General features: G+C 43.9%; 1 protein-coding gene across 2 annotated transcripts in view; it reads right to left on the bottom strand.

The window, feature by feature from the left end:
• Positions 1-20,033, bottom strand: part of afg1lb (AFG1 like ATPase b) — a 29,659-nt gene that overhangs the window by 8,738 nt on the left and 888 nt on the right. For both annotated transcript variants that reach the window (XM_047574490.1, XM_047574491.1), the window contains exons 3-7: positions 16,830-16,890; positions 16,614-16,715; positions 16,229-16,356; positions 12,539-12,638; positions 8,343-8,401 (exon numbers count right to left, since the gene is read on the bottom strand). In XM_047574490.1, coding sequence (XP_047430446.1) covers positions 8,343-8,401; positions 12,539-12,638; positions 16,229-16,356; positions 16,614-16,715; positions 16,830-16,890 — 450 coding nt within the window. The remainder of the gene's footprint in view (positions 1-8,342; positions 8,402-12,538; positions 12,639-16,228; positions 16,357-16,613; positions 16,716-16,829; positions 16,891-20,033) is intronic.

Raw genomic sequence — 20,033 nt, 5'->3', positions numbered from 1 at the left:
TCTATCAAAGAAAAGAGAGGAATTGCATATCATCCCATCCGAGCCATCACCAGCTGACTGAGTATTCAACGACAGCTCCGGTAAATTATGAAATCAGTGAATTTCTGCCACTGGCCCCCTTAAGCTGCAGGATAATTAGTAATCATCACAAAGCAAGGGGACGGAAATACTCTATTCTTCTCCGCTGTCAACTTTTTATCTCCGTGTCCGCTCACACAAACGGGGTTCCCACTCTGAGCCAATTGGCTGAATCAGGCTTAATAACAACCTGACAAACTCGCCCTCCCTCACACACAAAAGGGAGGTGTCATTTCATCAACCTACTGTGACCCCACCAACGGGTAAATAGTCCCTCCAAGAAGGAAAAAAAAAAAAAAAGGGGGAGAAAAAAAAAACTTGTCACTATTGCCGCCACATCATTACATTCTCGGTTTGTCTTTTCTCCTGCCACCTTCTACTCCCTCCCTTCACGGAGCGTCCCTGCCTTCGGCGGAGACGGCTGACGGCGTTCCTTGACGGAGACGCGAGGGGCAAATAAGAGAGAGGGAAGAAGGAGGAATGGAAACACAATCAGCGGTGATGATTCCATTGGTTATTTATAATCAGATGAGGCTGAGGCCTTGCGGGTCATTACTTGATTATCCATCTTGAGGGGATTGTCAAGTTCTCACTCCTCCAAGATTTCATCCGCCTACACATTGTGGTCTTGCGGCCCCCCCCAACCACCACCACCACCACCACCACCACTCCAATCCTAGTCAGTCTACTTTGCAACTTTCAGTCTCATCTTAAAATCATACATTCAGTATAATCTGCTGCACAGCTGCAATACACTGACTAGGTGCACGGTTTCCGTCAGGTGCAGTGAACTCAACCGGTTACTTGTTTCCACTGAAAATTACACATTTTTGTTGGAAATATATTTATAATTTAAATATTTATAATTTTAAAACAGAAATTCTGTTTTTTTTGGGGTAAATCTTTTTTTTTGCATATTTATACATTTATTTTAATCAGTGAATTAAAGTTTCTCAAATGTGATGATTTGCAGCTTTATGAATCATTTTGGAAAGTATATATATATATATATATATATATATACATATATATATATAAGTAAAGGGCTCAATTATTAATTAAAAAAATATGGAAGGTCAAATTGGTCAAGAAAATAATTCTTAATTGCCGCCTGAGGTTTCATTATCATTATCATCATGCATCAAGTCACAGTATCAGTGTTTCATACTAGCGAAAGTAAAAACTGACCATATATGTAGTCGTGGACTCAGAATAAGAATTACTTTATTGATCCCGAGGAGAAATTACATTCGTTACAGCAGCAGCTCCTACTTAAAGAAAAATTAAAGAAAAAAAAGTGAACATGTTCTGGTTAAATATGGGGTATTGCACAGCAGGAAATTATTGCACATGGTGAGTCCAGAGTCCAAGTATAGGACAAGAACGTGAACCGAGTTGCTGCACAATAACTCGCAGCGGTACGCGGAAAAGCAGCAGGAAAGCAGAGCGGGCGCAAATTAAGATTTTCACTACTTTGCGCGGACGCATTCACCGACAGCTCCCCGACACAAGAGGGGCCGGACGCACAAGAGGGAGATGACAGACATGAGAATCAGGGACCCTTTAGAAGAAAGTCATCCAAACACATGTAGCCCCAATCATGTCATTGTCCAAGCTGTCCGCTGCTCTCTCTGGACAACCGTTTAGCATAAAAACGGAGTGCCTTCTCCCTCTTTTTTTATTCCTTCTTCTCGCTGCCTCTGCTCCCCTCTGTGCCCGCTCCCTCCGCGACATATCTTTCTCTATCCTTTACTCCTCAAAAAGTTGCTTTTGAGTTTTTCAAAGAGCGCGGTGCCATTGAGCTGCAACAAAAGCCAAGGATAGCTGACTATTGGGCCCTGATGAGGTCCACTCCCTCATTACCCGGCAGCAGAAAACATTTGATGCTTTTTTTGTTTGGCCCGGAGAATTGACCGGGCCTCAAAGAAATGCAGGGTGGGAAGGCTGAAAAAGAGACGACGGAGGGGGAGAGGGGGCGAGGAGGTGAGGGGGGGGGAAAGGTTGTCGTTCATTCAACCATGTGTGTCTTACAGCCTTGTGTGGAGGGACAGAAGAAAAGTGGGAGGGGGCAGGGATGGAGGGGTCGACAGGGAGAGAGAGAGAGAGAGAGAGAGATGGGGAGAAAAAGGGAGAAAGCTTAAAACACTGCCTTTATGCTGGCAAGTTCTTGACGACTCTTCTGACATCAAAGTGTTTTCACTTACTGGGGAGCTGCTGTGTGTGTGTGTGTGAGCGAGCGAGCGAGCTGGGGGTGTAGCTGGTGATTTTATTCATTCTCGGGCTGTCTGTGGGTGGGGGGGGGGGGGGGGGGGGGGGGGGTTACGTGACAATGTGAACACCCTAATTACACCTAATGATCTATTCCCTTAAAGTGTGACCGCCTTGGGCCAGCGACGGATTGTTCCGCGGGGTCGTTCTCACAACCTCCCCCTGCCTCGGCTGCTCCTCTTGGGGAAACATCCTTTGAGTCGGAGGCCCCGCCTTTTGTGATCCAGGACCCCACTGGACCCCCCACCCTCAACCCCTCTCCAGCTTCGTTGGCCCAAAACCGAAACCAAACCGAAAAACCCGGGTTGGGCTGTGCTACCCGCACCTGACCAACAGAGGCTCCACGTGTTGCAACAAACAGGGCTCAACGCCAGAAGGGAAGAGATTTCAGAATACCGCAACATAATGTGTAATATCACGCCGCTGACCTGACATGTGGAACGTAAGTGACTGAAGTCTAAATTTAGATTATGTGCTGGACGCGTGTTTCATTTCTAACAATTAACACCGCAAACCTTTTTGATTAAATTACGCTAAAAACCATCACAGCTTTTGTTACTCAGGTAAAAAGAAAATTCTGATATATGAAGAATCAGGGAGTAAATACACGACAGGCTACAAGTTTGGAAGCAAGATCAAATTTGAGTTTTATTGGTATACAAAATAAACATGATTATTATCTAAAGAGTAACTTAGCAGAAGACTTTTTAGCTATAATTATCAGGTATTTGAGTTTTTCTTTCTTCAAAATAACCTCCTCTGGCTTCAACATCAGCATGGCATGTAGGAGGCATTCGTTCCACAAGGGACATTTGTGTGTAGACTCTCAAAAGCCAAAGAGACAAAGTGAATAATGCAAACTGTGATTTGTTTTTTTAATTTTATTTTTGTGACTCTTGCAAATCTTCCCTAAAACTAAGCCCTTCTTTTCTTTTGCTGACATTCATTCAGCAATGGTCTGGTAACATCAATGTACACCTAAAGGTAAATTGAGGAAAAGGGTTCATAACAATAAAAGAAAAGTCTGAACATGCAGTGAATAAATCACAAAATACATATAACACATGCTGTTTTGTAAGAAAGGCATTGTGAACAGAAACTTTTGGCCTGTAGTGTATGTATTTGTGAAAGTATAGCTGTGTAAACAGCATTGACATCAGTTATTATTGTGTTTGTACTGGAAGCAGCCCGGAAGCAAATGTGTAGTGTTCTTTAAAACACTTAAAAATAAGAGCTCAACAAACTCTACACTCGACTACAAATCTGATTTGTTGATTTCTTAAATCGTTTTATTTACATTTGACTCCAGACTGAAATGCTGTCTGGTCCGTCATGCCTTATTTGGAGAATGTTGCACTAAGCTTGGTTATACGCACGGCCTATGTCGAAGCCTATGCTAATGGCCTACGCCTATGTAAGTATTTCTACTTGTGCATCGTCATCATAATCACGCTAATAAAAATACTAGTCAGCTGTGTTAAGTTTCCCAGTGTACTTCAAACGAAGGTGATGGTAACAAAATGACTAATAGCTCCTGCGTAGGCCCTAGCACCATAGCTGAAGTGCACCTCCCCAGAAATGTGTTCCAACCGCTAGAGCTGCGACTAGCTCGCCTGGTAGTAGCATTTTTCGGCTTTAGCATTTCTGGCTATTTCTTCATCTCCAAAATTTTCAGATTGATTGTTTTGGATTGATAAAGATTGAAGTCATGGAGGAAAGGTTAACTGACTCATCTGCGGTGGAAATTTTGGTGAATGGTGAAAGTCGAGCAGAAAGTGGAAGAACAAAAGTCACCTGACGACTTGCATTGTTTTTACAGAGTGAGCCAGAGCCAGTTTATGCCCCGTGATACCACTAGAGCTGAGATTGGTTCTGCGGGATGGGTTTTTCGTGCGATGTGAAAAGGTCGAACCTGGTTTTCGACCCAGGGCGAATGACCCGGCAACTGTCGCAGGATTTTATCAGTTCAGCTCGGCTTCGATGTGAACAGGAATGCCGCGTCGAGTTGCTAACTTACACGATGACGTTAACGTACCTGCCTGTCAGACTGTGTCACTGTAGAAGCTCCAGGGATGTGAGCAGCTCTTATGGGAGTTTGGTCTACTCCTGTAAGAGACCAATCTCTGAAGGGCAGAAATTGTCAAACAAATCAAATGTGTTGTCACACGATCGTTAATGGAAGCGCATAGGTAAATTTAGCCCTACGTCATGTTCAGGAAATTGCACCGATCGGGGAATGCATGTGCGACTGTGTTTATATACAGCTCGTACAGCTATATGGCAGACATTTTTTAAAAGATCATGGCAGCGCACTGGCAAGACCATGATATCCGCAAGCTGCTTCAGGTCATCAGCAAACTGACAGCGTTATAAAATTAAAATAAAAAAAATACACTATGCTGTCCATTGTTTACCTCGTACTGTAGTGTATTTATATGTAATGATGGCGTTGCCGATGCAATGACGTATTAGAGGGAAGAAAAAACAAGCACACTGCTCTCACAATGGAAGGTCTGCTGATCCGGGACTGCTGGCGATGTGAAAGCGCACCAAAGGCGAATCGACCCGGGTCTGAAAATCCTGTGTCAACCCGGTATTTTTGATGCAAAAGGCTATAAATGAGTCTTTAGTTCCACATTTCCTACTGTACATGTCATTCCTCTGCATTCTTTATGAGACTAACCTGTCCAAATTAAGAACTGCCTACAGATTATAACTGAAAACATACAGTGCAATATAAGAAACGTGTGTGTGTGTGTGTGCGTGTGCTTGACGATACACATTCATAACAAACCATTACCTAGGCGAACCAAGCCAAGGTAACTGGATCAATCAGAAACTGCAGAAAATAAGACGACGCATTTGATCCCCCATGTTCAAGTGGGAGAAGAAATTGATTTGTCCTCTATTAATCGTTCAGGTTTTAATAAAGAGAGAGTCTGATGTGCAATAAATGAGCTTCGCCCTCGAGGCTCACAGTTAGCGGCACTGCCCTGCCATTAAATAGCCTCGAAGACAATGACCGTTATCAAATATCAAAACCCATTTGATTTGAACTAGTAGGCTCCGGGCTCTTCACACACGGTCCTTCTCACCAAGGTCTTCGCTGGAGGACCACATCCCTCTCATTCCTCAATTTTTCTTTCTCCGTCGTCCTGTTTTTATTTATATATTATTTCTTTTTCTCTCTCCCATCACCAACCGCACAGCAAATATTAACAATGACGCACACGTAAAAAAAAAAGAAAAAAAAGAGAAGGAGCACGGATCAAAAGAAGGGTAAAAAACAGCAGGAAACCCAGAGATACTCAAAGTTGCCTCAGGGTTGTTGTCATGTTTTCCTCCCCACGGCAGCTTTGTGTGCAATCGAACAAGCGGAGGGAAAATAAAGTCACTATTCTGCTACCAAAATACAGAGACCTGACCTTGGGTGAGTAAAGCCTGCGGAACAGAACAGGATAGTGATAGAAAAAAGAGCGGGGATGCAGGGGTGGAGAGAGAGGATGGACGATGAAAAGTGGAGAGGGAGGACAGTCTGTGAGAGGGAAAGAGTGTCTTAGTTACAATAAAGTGAGCCCATTAAAAAAAAAAGTCCTAAAACCCTGTATTTTACAGAACTCTGAGCTTTGCCATGGCTACAAAGAAAAAAGAAGCCTCAACAACTCGACAGATTCACTGCGTCCACAGAGACGCTAAAAAAAGGACAAGAAATTACAAACAACGATACGTGTGGATGAAAGAAATAGTAAACATACTAAAGAGTAAAAAACATCCGGGATTTTTTTTCGATTAAGTCCTAGGCTTTCCGGGTATTAGCAAGCGGATCTACTTAAAATATCACACTTGTAATGATGTAATGTTTTCTTATTTCTAAAATTAAGATGGATGATTGCGGAGGATGGAGTGCTGCGGAAAAAGGGGGTCCCAACTAATCAGAAGTCAATAGCTAAATAAAGACATCAAGTCAGGCGGACGGAGGTGGTGGATTAACCCCTACCACAAGGGCTCAGGTGACAAGGAGGAGAGGTCAGAGGCTGCTTCATACGTGTTAACACCCTCATTCTCTCCCACGCTCGCCTTAGAAACGCACGGCAGGCGCTATCGGAGACGAAGAGGAGGAAGACCCGCCAGCGTTAATTCAATCTCTTAAGGGTCAGCTAGTTAGCAGCGTGACCTCGCTAAAAAGCGAGCCTTAACTTCACGGAACGGGCCGCCGCGGTGAACGCGGTCCACCCCACACAAGAAAACCTCCGACCCCGAAAACCAGATGGCCTCACAAAGGGGAACACGGCGCCCTGAAAGAGAGGAGGCAGCACGGGGCAGAGCGGGACAACAGGCATTCAGGACCCTGACGAGGGTGGATTAGAGAGGGCAAGGGTGCCGCAGGGGATAGTGGGTGGGGATCAGGTTGACTATGAGACTTCCCCGGTTCTAGTGAGTTTGCATTTTTGCTGCGCCTGCGTGTTTCAATTTACAGTGAGTTTAACGATCCTGAAACAGACGGTTTAAGAAACGGGGTTGCAATTTTATTTTTTTATGCACATTCTCACATTGACATTTGTCCACAGGTAATCAGGATTCATACTACTACTGCTATCATCTGTACAGCCTGGTCATGGCCTGGTTTTTTGGTCGAAAATACATCAGCTCATGTTATAAATTCTTGCCTTAATACCTACGTAGATATGTTAAGGAATCTGTTTTATATAAGTGTATGTACACACTTCCAACCAAAAGTTTAGAGACAATTTCTCATGGAATTGAATGTGAACTTGTCTCCAAACTTTTGCACCAACGTCCTCCTGTAATGTTCTCAATCGTGTGGTGGTACAATGTTGACACGCGTGCCCATTGAAAGTAATGAATAATGACAATTTAAAAACTTCAACAAACAAAATTCAAGTAGCAGCATGAGTGGGGATTTATTTATTTTTTTAGTTTTAACTGGCCCATGCAGAGAGCAGCTTGACTGTGACTCAGCTGAGCCGTATCTGAGGATTCTGGGTGAAAAAATATTTATATATTTAAGTTACATAAAATGTAATAATAGAATAATAACCTAAGTTAGAGAAACGACCGCTGGCCCCTAAAGTCAAATGTGAAGCTAAGCTATTTGCATAATTTTGATTAGAGGAGGCCAGAAAGTTCTATTTCATAGTGTTGTTTCTGATGCTCTTGACATGTGATACGAGATTTAGCTCATATTATACGAGTTTATATGTTTAGTGTTCGAGGAGGCAGCATCGTGGGCGAGCACCGTGCTCCTGATCTGCCTGCCGGCTGTCCGCCTTCTTCTTCTTCATCTCCTCAACAAGCCGTTTTTGAATTCGTGGCATAAGACCCTGATGCGCGGGCGCTGCTTGCCTTCACCATTTCGACCAAATGCCAACAAAAGGTGCAAGAATGCTGCCCTCCTCTGTTGCAAAATGCATGACAACAAATTTGTTATGCAATTATTTATGATCGCGATCACTCCAAACACATCAATGATCATCTGAGATGCAGGCGGGATAATGGCGCTACCTGCTTAAATTGCAAAGTAGATTTTTCGCTAGAAATGCTAACCGCCGCATCGCTCCTCTCTCCTCCTCTTCTCCTCCGCCGCCCCCCCCCCCTCCAACCCCCATACTTTTGAAATGCAAGCAGTCTGGGTCAGTCACTCAGCTCGTCCACCCATCTCCTATTCACATTACCTGTACCCACTCACGCCGCTCTTTCCATCCCTCCCTGCCATTCTCTCCCCCTCCGCCTCTGTCACTCTTCCCCGCGAGTCTTTCAGCATGCCCTGGTATGATCAAAGACAGCTTTGTGACACTGTGCGAGGCATCCAGGAAGCAGAAAACATCAAACCACTAGAGAGCAACTTGCAAAAAAAAAAAAAAAAAAAAGACAGACAGACACAGAGATGCGGAGGGACACATGCGAGTGTGCGTACGCGTGTGATAAACAAATGAATAAATTATCAACACAAGAGAGAGGGATGACTTTGTCTCTACCTTCAGCACGTCGATGAAAGGTAGGAAGGTGTCCCTCTGAAGTCCGTTTTTGTACAGATCTGAAAGAAGAGGGGAGGGCCTGTATTAGAGATGCTGTTTAGCCTCCTAATAATGTCATTCCCCCGCCACAGATTGGCAGATAAAGTGGCTATTGATGAACTGAAGGATGGGTGGGGAGGCACGACAAAAGGACCGGGACCAGGGGGAGAAAAATGGATTTCTGTACCGGCAGCGGCAGCAACATAAAATTCATTACATTCCCAAACAATGGTGGCGAGAGAAAAGACTGTCGCCTTTTCAGCACGGACAATGTCCACAGCAGCTCGCTGAATAGGGGTTTCAATTAGCTCGGCTGGAACAAATTACATCTGAAGTAGCATCCCTGATAGACAGATAAAACAGATAGGGATTCACACACAAACACGGACACACAAAGACACGCACACACACACACACACAGCGAGGCTTAAGCTCCCTCCAGCTGCGAATGCAAACAAGTGGTCGATGTTTGGGCTTAAGCTCACTACAGTAGGACAAATAACCTGCGCTGAAGTTAAATGAATAGAGCTCAATATTTTGGGACGTACACTTTTTGGCTTTATTCATTCACTGTCCGTTCAAAAGATCAATACCGCTCTGACGTCTGGGAGTTAAACCCGACTGGCAACGGACCGATAAATGAGACATGATATAACCAATTAATTATTTCAGCTAACGGCGAGAAAGCAAATACGTCGGAGAGCCAGGGGTTCGTTTTCGTCTGATATTTTTTCACTACGGCTGCCGTGAACAAACGCAACCAACCCCACTCTGGGCGAGCGACTGCACTTGATCAAAATAAGCAAACTTAAGTCCATTAATGTAAACTGCATGTCATCAACAACAATGAGGGTGGTCCACTCCAAGAGAAGACACCATTTATGCCCGTAACCCTCCTCGACTGCATTAAACTCCATCAGTATCTTAAAAAAAATAAATAAAAAAACACGAGCAAAAAAGGGAACCAAAAAAAAAATAAAAAATCTAAATTCCCCCTCCAAACACATCCAGGGCTTTTTGATACCGGCATCTCCACATCAATAAAGATGGAAAACGTATGCCTTTCATGTCCAGTTGTCTCTTATGGCTTTCAGTGTTCCATTAACCAAGTAATTAATACCAAGTAGGCTCTCTATCAAGTTTTCATGGTTTGGAGCTTTGTTCTTAATAGCTAGTAAATATCAGAGACGCGCGGCTTTGTCTGCCAGAGCCATCTTACTGCCATCCACTTCGTAGCCACTCAAGGCTTTGTGGCATCAGCACCCCCCCACCCCCACCACCCACCCCACCGGAGAAAGAAAGACGTCAGATAGCACATCATGCATTTATCTCCACCTTGATCACCGTCTTTGCTAATTCTTCCTCCGTTCTGGCTCTGCTGGCAGTAAATGCAACATCAAAGCTCACTTAAAGCCTGTGTCACGTCTGTTAAGGCGAGAGGCCCCTCATCTTTTCCTCTTGTTAATTGCTGTAAACAGTCACTTTGGACCTGTAAAGCTCGATTGATCCGTTGGGGACTTTCGGATAAATTATTTAACTGTGTAAGTGACAAACGCGCCTCAGTCAAATGCTGCCATTTTCGGCAGGAAGGGTTTGATTATGTTTCACCGCGTACACTGCAAAATTGTCTGCGTAAGAGCTTAATATATAAAAACCGGTACAAGCTTCACCAGATGCTCACTGAAACAAATCCTTTCGCACAAAATGTGTCCACAAACAACACCAAAGGTACAACACCTCACAAGTCACATGATCTCAAACGCTTGATGGTGCTGATGTACATTAGCAAGGTTTGCTGGACAAAAGTTATTCAACAGGAGGACTCTTTCCAACTCTCAGCGCAACACAGAAAATAATCCGAGAGAAAAAAAAACAGTAGAGTGCTTTTATGCAAGCCACTTAATAGCTTAACCTTCATTGTAAACACAGACCGATCAGGCATAACATTATGACCACCTTCCTAATATTGTGCAGGTCTCTCTTGTGCCTCCAAAACGGCTGTGACTCATCAGAGCATGGAACTTCTGAGGGCGTCCTGTGGTGTCTGGAAACAGGATGTCGTTATTCTGGGCATTTGGGTGCTATGGGTTGAGGGGAGGGGTCTCTGTGGATCAGGTTTGTTCCAGTGCATCCCACAGATACTTGATAACTTTGGGATCTAGTAAATTTGGAGGCCAGGTCAACATCTTGTGCACCCACACGAATGAATGCCAGGTCCTAATTTTACCCTACAAATTCTTTGAACACTCAATAACATGAATGCGACATACTTTAGTAAAGGAATACACAAAGGCAGAAGACATTACCAGCTCCCTACTGTTGCACATACAGGTGCTGGCCAGTAAATTAGAATATCATCAAAAACTTGATTTATCTCAGTAATTCCATTCAAAAAGTGAAATTTGTACATTATATTCATGCAATGCACACAGACCGATGTATTTCCAATGTTTATTTCTTTTAATTTTGATATTTATAAGTGACAACTAATGAAAACTCCATATTTGGCATCTCAAAAAATTAGAATATTGAAAAGGCCAATGAAAAAAATGTTTTTTTTAGAAATGTTGGCCAACTGAAAAGAATGAACATGAAAAGCATGCGCATGTATAGCACTCAATACTTAGTCGGGGCTCCTTTTGCCTCAATCACTGCATTAATGCGGCGTGGCATGGACTCGATCAGTCTGTGGCACTGCTCAGGTGTTATGAGAGCCCAGGTTGCTCTGATAGTCGTCTTCAGCTCCTCTGCATTGTTGGGTCTAGCGCATTGCATCTTCCGCTTCACAATACCCCATAGATTTTCTATGGGGTTAAGGTCAGGCGAGTTTGCTGGCCAATCAAGGACAGGGATACCATGGTCCTTGAACCAGGTACTGGTGGTTTTGGCACTGTGTGCAGGTGCCAAGTCCTGTTGAAAAGTGAAATCTGCATCTCCATAAAGTTGGTCAGCAGCAGGAAGCATGAAGTGCTCTAAAACTTCCTGGTAGACAGCTGCATTGACCTTGGACCTCAGGAAACAGAGTGGGCCAACACCGGCAGATGACATGGCACCCCACACCATCACTGACGGTGGAAACTTTACACTGGACCTCATGCAACGTGGATTCTGTGCTTCTCCGCTCTTCCTCCAGACTCTGGGTCCTTGATTTCCAAAGGAAATGCAAAATTTGCTTTCATCAGAAAACATAACTTTGGACCACTCAGCAGCAGTCCAGTCCTTTTTATCCTTGGCCCAGGCGAGACGCTTCTTACGCTGTTTCTTGTTCAAGAGTGGCTTGACACACGGAATGCGACAGCTGAATCCCATGTCTTTCATGCGTCTCTTCGTGGTGGTTCTTGAAGCGCTGACTCCTGCTGCAGTCCACTCTTTGTGGATCTCCCCCACATTTTTGAATGGGTTTGTCGTCACAATTCTCTGCAGGGTGCGGTTATCCCTAGAGCTTGTACACTTTTTTCTACCACATTTTTTCCGTCCCTTCGCCTGTCTGTTAATGTGCTTGGACACAGAGCTCTGCGAACAGCCAGCTTCTTTAGCAATCAACTTTTGTGTCTTGCCCTCCTTGTACAAGGTGTCAATGGTCATCTTTTGGGCAACTGTTAAGTCAGAAGTCTTCCCCATGATTGTGGAGCCTTCAGAACAAGACTGAGGAACCTTTTAAAGGCCTTTGCAGGTGTTTTGAGTTAATCAGCTGATTAGTGTGGCACCAGGTGTCTTCTATATTGAGCCTTTTCAGAATATTCTAATTTTCTGAGATACTGAATTTGGTGTTTTCATTAGCTGTCAGTTGTAATAATAAAAATGAAAATGAATAAACACTTGAAATATATCACTATGTGTGGAAGGAAAGTATACAGTATACAAGTTTCACCTTTTGAATGGAATTACTGAAATAATTCAACTTTTTGATGATATTCTAATTTACTGGCCAGCACCTGTATGTATATATATATATATATATGAAATACAATAATGTATATTCACACACATATAGAAGGTAGGGGGTCCCTACTTAATCTCTCCATCAGTCTGGGGGTCGTTGAAGACCCCTGCACTAAACCATTTAGTGTCTGCGCGTCCATCGACTACAAATGAATAAGAAATGGCTTCAAACACGTAAGAAATGAAGTACAATAAGTCACGTTTGTTGCTCATACCATCAGGGGCTCTGTTGGAGGTGGCCACCACCACCACTCCGGTTCTGAACAGCGTCTCAAACAGCTGCTTCAGGATCATGGCGTCGGCGATGTCGGTCACCTGGTTGGAGAGAACGGGAGAAAAAAAAAAAAGGGACACATTCATCTACTGTATACTTAGCAAGTAATTTCTTGCCACACATACTGTATATGTGTGCGTGTGTGTGTCTGAGGTCAAACCGGGCCATCAACACTCCATGTTGATTAGTGTCATTCAGGTGTGCTCATTCAGTCCTTTTTGTCTGGTCAGGGCCATTCACACTCGCACGTATCCAGACACGCACACACACACACCTAAACCACTTGAACTGACTGCAAATGGTCACGAAGCAGCTTTCTGCTGAGGACAAGTAGCGGAGGCAAGGCAGCGGGCCCGAGCTAATCAGCCGAGCAGACGTGCCAATGACTGGACGCGAGCGGGGAAAGCGCGAGGAAGAAAGGAATAATGAAAACGGAGCAATCTGAATCAGGCCCGGGGTCACGGCGGCAGACAAAGCTCGCGCCAAAGGCGGCCGCGCGGAGGCGCATAAAGGCGCCCCGCGCCGCGCCGACGAGACACAAGGCTATGCCAAGTTATAATGCGCGAATCCGTTTTGAAATGTCTGCTGCCTTTTTCATCTACATCATTTCCATGAGTCCACAATAAACAAAGGTCGATGACAACACTGCAGCAAGGACGTTTATGAGTCGCTTGCTGTTAAATGAAGAGCTCTGACCTTTCTATTAGTAATCCAGTGCTCTCACTTTTGTTCTTATTCTCTCATCTCTCCCTCTCTTCCACCTATGTTGTTCTTTGAACATCCATAAAGGGAGAAATCATGTTACCCTGTGATGCGCGGTAGTCAAAGCGGCATGTATTTAACACGGCTCATTAAGCGCGATGACCGACTGATGAGAGGTGCGAATAAGGGAAACTAAATTATTTCAGGCCTATTTTGCTTCCCAGAGTTGCCAGTCTTGCGCCAATTGTCATTTAACATATTCAATAAAATAAAACATTTTCTACCAAATAAACATTGCTGCGCATGCTGCAATCAAACGTTGAGTCCCAGTAACGCTGCAGAACATTAAATTCTTGAGATTTTAGTTTGTTTATTCGCCTTTAAAGAATAAGGAGGTCTTGAATGAAAGAAAGACTTCTTACTCATGCGCCTGTCCCGCCCTCTCCTCTTATTCCCTCTTACCTACTTTTCCTGTATATAACAGTCACTTCTAACGGCCATACCCCCAGCATATGCCTCCTTTCATACCCTGGAGAGTCTTCTGCTTTTGCATATTAGCCCCACTGCCCTTGCCAATACTTGATTAACATTTGTGTTAAAGCCTTGATTTCGCTAAGGAGAGGTGGCTAAGGGCATCAAATTAGTGTGTGCGCGCCGGTGATTGTGTGTGCCCGTAATGAGAATCAACAGAAAGCCAAGGCTCTGTGTCTCTCTGAAGGGGCCCCCATTTCCTCCGACCACAGGATTTTATTTTCATTTCAAAAGAATCATTTAAAAATGACCTTTTATACAACATGGATTTGTTTATTCATGTGCCCTCAACATGGGCATAGTATGAGGGGCAATATTGATTGCTGAATGGGCAGGGGGAGAGGGAAAGAGAATGGGTACCCACAGAATGAGAAAGGTGGAGGGGACTGATGTAGCACTTGTGGAGCACAAAAAAATAATGGTGCAATCTCTGTCGGCCATTGCCGATATTTAAATGAGCATCCAATTACTCAAGCGGCTGTCAGTTTACAGCGAGGCACGCGGGTGCCAAATTAAACCTCTTTTGATGTTACACCTCTTTATGTACACAACCTATGAGCAATTTCACAGAGGCTGCACAGTGACTGAGGCCCTGAGACAATGACGCTCAAGCGTTTCCTTCGCACTCGTCTTCTTCTTCCTCCCTTCTCACTCTCTCTTCCCATCTTTCCATCTTGGACCTCTCAATGGCGAGTATTCATTAGGGGAGCCTGGGTGGGGGGCCGTAAAAGGAAGGGGGGGGAGGGGGGGCTACAAATTACTGATAATGGCACGGCGCTAATGAAGAGAATGGAGAAATGTCATTAGCATTTAAGAGGATAAGATCCATCTGACCCGCCGCCGCCAGTCGCTTTCTAGCTCCACTCACTTAAGGAAGCAGGAGAGTGCGACTGATACCCAGAGCCTCATTTGCATGGCTGAGTGGAGGAGGATGCTGATTGGTATAGACCCCCGCGCGCCCCCACCCCGCCCCAACCCCCCCAACCCTCAACTCTCCCAACCTCGCAACCTCTTGTTTATGCATCACAAACAACGCGCACATGTCTACTTGTTTCCACTCCATTCACCGGTAGCAACAGTCGACGAGCAAAAACAGCAAAGCTGGCGACAGCAAACAAAACAAATCAATGAGAATGCACAAACAGCGCCGCAGTTTAAAATGAGAAAGAAGGGCAGATGAAAGGAGAAGCTCTTGATCCTCGCAGATGCACAGAGAGTGATTAGAGGGAGCAACAGCACCTTCTGTGACCTTTGACCTGCTGGCATTAACTGTAATGATATCGGTGAGAGGAGGAGCGACATTGTGCTGCTAACAGATGTGTGTGGCTGGCTAATGATAAATACAGAAACACGTGTGATTCTTTACCACGCTGAATAACAAACTACTCACACAGAATAGAGTGGGATTCAGTAGTGGCTCTCTCCTCTGACACCAAAGGGTAAAATAATGAGAACTTGTGCATCGCTAATGACTGTAGGTGCTCTTTAGTTGTGTAAATGCAGTCTGCTAAAACTCTGGATGACTTAGTTGAGAGCAAACGGGCTGTGAAAGTGGACGGACAAGCAACAGGAGCAGATAGCTGGCTCAGTCATAAGGTGGTATTACAGCAAAAATGCCATATCATATTATATTATACTGTTCTGACAAATTAAAACTTAGCTGGATACTAAGGAGAGAGAATATTTCATTGCCACTAGAAGTCTTTTTTTTAATTCTGCTATATCCAAAAGAAGCCACTAGGTGTCCCCAGTCCTGCTTTTTAATCAAGTGGCCTGTATGCTTCCTTAGATTGGACAGTCAATTCTGAATTCAAAAAACACACAGGGCAACATTTGACACGTTTTTCATATTCCGAGTCGATCTAGAAAGAAAGATGAAGCGCTGAACCCATTGTCACAAAACAGTAAAATATGTCTGTTGATGACTTTCGGTGTCACACATGAGAAACACAAATAAGAAAGTCATACGGACTCTAAAAAAATGTGTTTTATGTTTGACATAAGCTTAATGAAACCTAAAATATATATATATTTTAATCTTTAAATGCATTCAAAACTAAGCTCTTCTACATACTGTGCGCATAATTAGCCCCAGAACATGTAGTTACTTTTTGACACATTTGAGGACATTATGTGCACTCATCTAATCTTCTAGCTTACTTGTATGTCTTTTTTTTTTTTTTTTTACTATAATCATTATATGATAAAAAATATCAGCATTAATAGTATGTGTACCAAATACCAAAACAGCAGAAATATGCGGTTGCCGGATTAAATAAAACAACCTGAACTGCATTAGAAATTCTTACTGTGCAGTTTCCTCCTTATTAACAAAGCTTGTATGTAGCTTTTAAGAACAAACACACACTCACACACAGCCTGCAACATACTCGCTCACCTGAAACTCATCAAAACACAAGAGGCAGGTCTCGCTGCTGATCTCCATGGCAACCGGTGATATGGGGTCATAGGTGAACATTTTCCCTAGCCTTCGTTTTGGCAGGCTTTGTTTCCTCCGATGGATCCCTTTAAGCGGTACACAAACGTCAGGCACATCTTAAAGCACACCTGCACCGGCAACCCAAACGCTGCTGACAATACGGAATAAAGCAGTAATTTCACCTGTGTGCATAATGGTAGACAATTAGCAGGAGGTTCGTCAGGACAAACAGAGAGATAAATATAGGATCTACAGCGCGCGAGGAGTCAGAAAACTTCCATTAAGTCACTCAAGTCAACCCTCATCTGTCAGTGCTAGCGGCGTGTGGGTGGATACTACTAACTTTTGTGGATGTCCAACATGAAGCCGTTGAAGTGGACTCTCTTTTTACGACTGTTTTCCACGCGGGAGTAAAACAGATCCATAAGCATGGTCTTCCCTGTGCCTGAAAGGAACATTAAAGGAAAATTAGTAATGACAACTTCTCTTGTGAAAGCTGTAAAAATGTTATAGTGATATTTATTTCTTTGGGGAAAAACTCTTTTATATGTGATCTTACCAACATCTCCATAAATGTAGAAGCCTTTCGGGGGTGGTAGCGTTGGTGAAACGGGTTCCTCCTTTGGGGCGAAAAAGAAAGAAAGTGTGTTAATAAGTGCAGTATGTTGATTTACATTAATTCCTAACAGCTGCTTGTCATCGGAAACAATACTGCACAGCATTTACCCTCAACAAATTCATAGATGAATTCCTTATAAATAAGACTATAAACTATAACCGGTGACCCACATAAACTTTATATTCATTACCATACACTGTACGTCTGAATCGTCAATTAATAAACAAAGTATGCTAAGGCATTAAGCCACTACTACAGTGTGAGGTTTCACATTCTCCAGACTAGCCCACTGCAGGGGAGGAAGACAAAGGGGATCTAATCAACAAGACAAGCCAGGGTTCCCACGAAAGAAAAGCATCATCAGAGGAACAATGGGGGGATTTGTCAGACAAAACGGAGAGGACTGGATGAGGCTCCATACGAGATGGAGTGGACTTGTCTGTGCAGCCTGTTTAGCGCTGCTAATTGTGATACGGTACTGTTGCATTGAGGTGCTGCTGGAAGTCATTGTGCTGCCTGCCTCCTATTATCAAAAGGTCCTTGCTTCAAAAAAAAACAAAAAAAAAAAAAAACAAAAAAACTGTGTGACCAAGCTGGGAATACTAAGTAAAGCTAAATATAAGAGGACCCGAGCCATGTAAACGCATGTGTCGTCAGCGTAATAGCATATATTTATCTACATGTGGCCACATTATAGATATTTCACATAGCCTTCAAGAAGATTGTTGTTGTTGTTGTTGAGGACTGTCCATCTCTGCAACCCGGTAACGCCAGATAGCTTTCGAATTACCTCACTCGCTAAACAGAAAGGATTGTCCTCTTAAAACTTAATTTAGTAACTATTTGATGGGGTTGGTACTCGGTGTCCACTGCACAAGGAGCACTTGACTCTGGTAAATGTCGACAATGGCAGATTGAAAACTAAATTAAAAAACAAACTCGCTACCCATCTCTGCCCTCTATCTGCTTGTCCTCTCCTCTCCTCTCCTCTCCTCTCCTCTCCTCTCCTCTCCTCTCCTCTCCTCTCCTCTCCTCTCCTCATCAGCCGACCGCCCTGAGCTTAGAAGTGAATTTGTGACAGGCCTTTACTGTCTGCCCTGGCATAACACTGTGTGACTTCTTCCTGACTTCCCAAGCTGCCCTCTGGCATGGCGGGTTAATTGTCAGTGGTGGCTGGTAGCCATTCTGCTACGGCAGAGTGGAGAAGGACAAGGCCGTCCCTCAGCCACTCTGTCTAGCTGGGCTCCGTGGCCTTGTCTCACCTCCCGCGGGAGGATATAGACTGGCACAAGAGTGGAAAGTTCACAAGCAGGACACTTTGGCTTTTAAATGGCTTGAAGAAAAACTGCTTTATCCACAGCCAATGATGCCATGTCTGACACTAGCAAGGTTAATAGAGTGATTACATGAGGATAGTTTAAGTCCAACTCCTAGTACTGTAATGCTGGGGTCCTACCGTGGACTCTGCGATGCAAGTCTGACTTGAAGAGGGTGTCTCCCACAAAACAATAGGCCATTGTCAGCCAACCATCCGCAAAACCACGCCACATTGGGTCAATATTAAGTCAAGTGTACTCTCCACACAGACTTGGTCAGTTAGAGAGGACAATGGCGGCACTTTCACAGAGAGAACAGACATCGAAAGGACAGTGGTATGACCTGATTCAAACTAGTATAATTGCGTAAGCACTCCAGTCAGTGTGTGCGAGAGACAAGAAATAAGGTGCAAAAGGAGAGGGGTGGGTGGAGTGGTTGTTGTTGGTGGTGGTGATAGCCTAACACCAAAGTATTTGTCAGGGACCCAAATCAAAAGCAAAAGGGACAAGAATGGCCCAGACAATAGGGATCCCCTCATTACTGCATGGGGACGGTGAGAGAGTGAGAGGGGTGCCGGGACGGGCCCAGCGGGAGGTCTGCCCTGCTGCCTTCCAAAATCTCTGCCTAACCCTATGTGTGTGTGCCAGCCAACCAACGAAAAAAACTCCCACCATCAAATACTAGACAGTCAGCTCCCCTGACCTAAAAACAAAAACAGCCCCATTACATTATGCCATGCCAAAACTCACATGCACAATACACTTCCCAGACCCCTACCCTCCCTTTGACCTGAACCCCATGGCCACCATCGGTGATACAACTGGAGTACAGTACAGTCGACTCTGCTCTGCAAGGTTCCAGATGCCACAATGTAAACGCTTTGTGCACAAAATGTGACGCAGACTGATTCATTCTCAGGCTGAAGGGTATTTATGTTCCTTCCAAGCTCAAGTCTTGACATTAGAGTAAAGAGTAGAAATAACCATTACATGTTCCCATACTGGTTTTAGTGCGCTTTTAACAGAATAACATTGCTGGATGGTTGTTCTTTTGTCAGTGAAATGGATCTTTTGAACTGTGACATACTCAGAAATTGTTCATCCATGGGACTTCTTTTTATTTTAATACAATAACAGAAACTAAGTATGTGTCTAAAGAGAACCGTCACCATGACAACGCAACAAACTCGCTCCACTGATGATGACGACGACTGCACGAGCTAAGGTAGAAAGTGCTGGAAAACGCTTAAAAAGTAGACCTTGAGTTTGGATTTCCTCATCAAACAAAAAGATAAACTGAGTTTTTTTTCCCCTCTCCTACCTGTGCCATTACTCAAAAGTGACGTGATCGGAGATCAGCTTTATCAAAGTATTAGTACAAATACACTCACTTGCCAGTTCACTGCACTAAATCATAACTTCAAGAAAGTTGTGGTGTTCTACTTTAATTTAAAGTAACTGAGCGAGCTGTGGACTCAATTAGGTTTTTGTTTTGGAGGCTGTGATTTTTCATGTTATTGAATTGTAATGTGTTGTACCAACACATGTTTCTATTATTTTGACGACCCTGTTTTAGTCACTGGGCTAGGCTCTATAACATAAACTATTTAGTTCTTAATTCAATCCAATTTCAAGGAAATGCTCCAAGATGATCATGCACTTGAATAACCACATTTCTCACATGTCTTATCACAAACTGATCATTAATGCTGCATTGATGTTTATTGTTGGTAATGATTTGGCCTTTGTATGAGTCATTCATCAGGCATACAGGAAGGCCATGTGGCTCTAGTAGAACTGGGGTGTAGCTAATTTAAAAGGCTCATCC

Source organism: Mugil cephalus, chromosome 21 (genome assembly GCF_022458985.1).
Source record: "Mugil cephalus isolate CIBA_MC_2020 chromosome 21, CIBA_Mcephalus_1.1, whole genome shotgun sequence".
In the NCBI taxonomy this organism is placed as follows: domain Eukaryota; kingdom Metazoa; phylum Chordata; class Actinopteri; order Mugiliformes; family Mugilidae; genus Mugil; species Mugil cephalus.
The sequence above is the reverse complement of the archived record's forward strand: the minus strand, read 5'-3'. Positions and strand labels throughout refer to the sequence as shown.